Source organism: Elephantulus edwardii, unplaced genomic scaffold (assembly GCF_000299155.1).
Source record: "Elephantulus edwardii isolate Elephantulus edwardi_28Jun2011 unplaced genomic scaffold, EleEdw1.0 scaffold03323, whole genome shotgun sequence".
Lineage (NCBI taxonomy): Eukaryota > Metazoa > Chordata > Mammalia > Macroscelidea > Macroscelididae > Elephantulus > Elephantulus edwardii.
In genome coordinates, this window is record NW_006403073.1 from 1 (window position 1) to 4187 (window position 4187).

General features: G+C 48.6%; 1 protein-coding gene across 1 annotated transcript; it reads right to left on the reverse strand.

Moving 5' to 3' along the window:
- Nucleotides 1-4: 4 nt before the first annotated feature.
- LOC102858223 (keratin, type II cuticular Hb3-like) lies at nt 5-4183 on the reverse strand (the record flags this gene model as incomplete). The annotated part of the gene is made up of 6 exons (XM_006903515.1): nt 5-91; nt 350-514; nt 1158-1253; nt 1387-1447; nt 2481-2689; nt 4100-4183. Coding segments are annotated over 6 exons (702 nt in total), but the record flags the coding sequence as incomplete, so codon positions are not given.
- Nucleotides 4184-4187: the final 4 nt, after the last annotated feature.

Sequence of the window (4187 nt, forward strand, 5' to 3'; positions counted from 1 at the left end):
TCTGGATCATGCGGTTCAGCTCGTTGATCTCCTCCTTGGTGCGGCGCAGGGTCTCGCCGTGCCTGATCACCGTGGCCTTCATCTCCTCGCACTGCGGGGGAAGCACAGACGCTCTTCAGGACACCAGGAATGACTGTGCGGCTTGTTCAGTGCTCAGCCTACAGGCCTGGCAGCCCTGCCCACACCACCTCAGTGGGAGCTGTCTACCTTACCTTTCTTCATCCCTTAGGGAAAGACTCTCCAAATGGTCTTAGGCTTCAGGTTTTCCACTTAAGAGAGGACTTTTCTAATTCATTCCTTGCTCGCTCCCACTACTACGTCTAGGAGACAAGTGTCCTGTGGCACTCACCTTGCTGCGGTACCAGGACTCAGCCTCAGCCCGGCTGCGGCTGGCGATGTCATCATACTGAGCCTTGATCTCAGCGATGACACAGTCCATGTTCAGGTCCCGACTGTTGTCCATCTTCACCACAACCGAGGTGTCTGAGATGTGGGAGTTGAGGACGCGGATCTCCTGTAGAGGTGCAGGTAGGGATGAGGAAGGATAGCCCCTTGATCGGGATTTTTCCTCATCCACAGCTGCTCTTACTTGACTAATGGCTATGATCCTTTTACTTCTCTGGAGTCAGCTTTTCATAGTTGGAACAGAAAAGCCTCTGATGAAATTGGATGACTTTTTGCACAAATGAAAAATCCCTCTTCGAGGAAAACGTAACCACTTCCTAGATTGCTTCTGGCATTATTTAGGGTGGTTCCCTTCACCCAGCAGGTTCTGGGATGCTCCTGAGGGACATATACTCCTGAGACTAACCACATCCAGGAAGAGAGAAGGTCCTGGACCAGAGCAAACACACTTGTGGCTTACATGATGTTTGGCATGCCCAATGTCTCTGTGGTCCCATCAGCTGAGGGAAAGGACTCAGACCGATTTCACAACACAACACAACATCCTGGAAAGCTTACCATTTTGCTTCCAATTTTGACCTTATTGGTTCTCCATCTCCCCCCCACCTCTACCCTTCCTTCTTTTGGCCTTGCCAACCCTCTAGCCTGAATTCACATGCTAGCAGTGCTCCTTCATGCCTGTGAGCATCTGGGTAGTGCCTGGAATCCCTTTTGAGCCATCTCTGTGCGCATTATGGAGGAGAATCCCTCACCTCTTCATAGAGTCGCCGAAGGAAGTCGATCTCCTGGATCAGGGCCTCAGAATTGGCTTCCAGATCTGACTTGCGGAGATAGGCACAGTCCACTTCCTGTTTGAGACAGCAAGGGACCATGAAGCTGGCTATTTTTAGAGTGCTCTGAGGACACGGCCTCAGGATGGCAGAGTGGAGAGGACAGGAAGCTCAGGGACGCAGGGTGGCGGCTGGACTTCCAGACACTCACCTTCTTTAGAGTCACAAACTCGTTCTCAGCTGTGGCCCGTAGTGCAACTTCTTCCTCATACCTGAGGTAGATGGGGGAGAACAGAACCTTGTCTGAACAGCTCTCCCCCTGGGTTACTCTTAGACTTACCCTTGCTCCACTCCCAGGCCCCCAGAAGAAATGGGACAAGATCAAGTAGAAATTAGGCTGCGCATTACCACTAACTTTTGAAAGCACCTCTGGGCCTTCAAGTGTGGGACGGAGTTGGGGTGGGATCAGAGTCTTGACATTGTATGTGCTCAGCAAATGCTGACTGAGTGAAGGAGTAAATGGAAGACTAGCCAGGACTCTGAGAGCTGACCTCAAAGGATCAAACAAGAACAAAAACCCCCAAAACCATTGCCAGTAAGTCAATTCTTACTCATAGTCCTAGAGGACAGAGTAGCATTACCCTATAGGGCTGTCAGGTCTATTTTATGGTTTTATAATTTTGTTTTTAGATTTTATTTTAATAATTTTAGTGAACATTTACAGAGATTTTGGATTTCCATTCATTCATTGTTGCACTTTTCTCCCTGCCCAGCCCTCCCCACTACCGCCCCCCCAGTTCACTTCTCTCTTTGAAAAGTAAAAGAAAAAAATCTTACTTTGATATACAATCCCCCTGCACCTCTCCCACCGCCCCAAGTACACTCCACTATGCAACCATAATTGTGGACTCTTGTGATAACCATAATACCCTGTCATACAATATACATATATAATTTTTATGGCAGCAGACTGCTCTTTCTCCCACCAAACAGCCGCTGGTTTCTAACTGCCCACTTTTTGGTTGGCAGCTAAGCACTAAACTAACTGTGCCACCGGGGCTCCTTTCAAAGGGACCAATGAATAATGATCCAGGTCTAAAAAGAGAGTTCTGGTGGATGAAGGAAGAAAAAGTGTCATTTTTTCCTGATGTGCTGATGCGGAGTGAAAAGAAACACTCTAAAAGGCCAGGCCCCACCACGTCACCTCCATGCCTTGAGGAACTGCAAAGAGTGGAAGTTCTCCCTCTCCTCAGAGGCCTCTGAGGCCTCTGAGCCCTTTCCTGAGCCCACCCTGCTTGTACTCACTTCTTCTTATAGCCCTCCAGCACTTCCTGCACGTGGTTGAGTTCTGAGGACAGCCTCCCGCTGTCGGCCTCCACACACTCCGCCTCCCTCCTCAGTGTCTCGATGTAGCCCTCGAACAGTGGCTCCAGGTTGCTCTCACAGCACCTGCGGTTCTGGTAGAACTGCCACTTGGTCTCCAGCAGCTTGTTCTGTTGCTCCAGGAAGCGCACCTGCCATCCAGAGACAGAACCTGAGAACTGGCTTTGGCAGGATCAGGAACAAGGGGTGTGTGTGTGGGTGCCCCAGGACCAGGATCTATGGCTCTCAACTCTACCTAGAAGCTTTTCTGGAAGGTATATGCCATCTTTCTAAGAGAACCACACTGGGTCTCAGGAAGTTTACCACCTGGAAGTCCCCCCTCAAAGATGACCTGCAAAGCAATTTACACTGTGTCATGGGAGGCACTTGAAACCATCCCCAGATTCTCCAGCTGCTTGTTAATAATGTATCCTTTGGGCAAGTCACTCTAGTCCTCTGCAAACTGGGGAGAAGAAAGCTCCCCTCAATTTGTTCCTTGGGAGGACTGCTTAAGCCTTGCATGGGAGAGCGTCTGTATCCTGAGCAGCTACTATCTGATGTCAGATGCAATTTGCTGCATAATAAGGAGCAAGCTAACGCTTTTTGAAAGGCTGTCTGTAAAAATTGAAGAACAAAGCATGCATCAGTTATTTAACTCCTCCAACAACAATGCAATTAGAGTAATAGTCACCTGGGAATTTAGCGCAAGACTGCCCTGTGTACAAACCTCCTAATTTTACAGATGATCATTAAAAAGAGGACCAGAGAGGTTATGCGACTGCCTGAGACCCTTTAATATGCAGAGGAAGAGCTCAGACTCCGATCTTCTGGTTTGCAGGGGTTCTCTGACTCGCTTGACTGTGGAGTCACAAGGAATAAATACTTCATACCCATTACCCTGCTTTGTGTTTTTCCACTGTCTCCATTCAGGTCTCTGTTTAACAGTTTTGCTCCATCCCTGGCAAGACCTTTCTTATACTGTCCTTGGTCTTTCATACTACTCAGAGTTTCAAGTTATTTTGCTTTATATTTTAGCTTCAAAAGATTTCTTTTGATTCTTCCTGCTCGATATCTGTCTCACATGATTTTTGTCAGGGTTGCTTCTGACAACTCTTATTCAGCTCCAGAACTACTTCTGAGACCTCCCCAGCCCCTCCTCCCACACCCTCGTGGCAGCTGTCTGTATTTGGTGGACAAGATGCTTGCAGACTTCCACCAAACACAGGCATGGATAGATGACTTCAATTGCATCGTGACCATGTACAGCCTGTGTCCCCAAAGGGTCCATGAAAATGGGGACTGTGTGTTTCTTGCTCACCCTAGACCCTGACTCCCCAACACAATAGCTTGGAAAACTATGGTGAGCCTGATCCATAATCAGCGGTTAGGTACCTATGTAGTCAGAACAGATCTGGTCAATCCACGAGCTTCCATAGTCTTCCAGGACCACCCCATCACTCCTGCCCTTGACAGGGAGTACTTCTTCATATGGAAACAGCTAATTAGCTTGAAATGTATCTCACACACATGAATTCAGGAAGGGTGTGATCAAGGGCACCCACCTTGTCGATGAAGGCAGCGAACTTGCTGTTGAGACACTTGATCTGCTCCTTCTCCTCATGCTTGACACACTGCGCATTGGGGTCGATC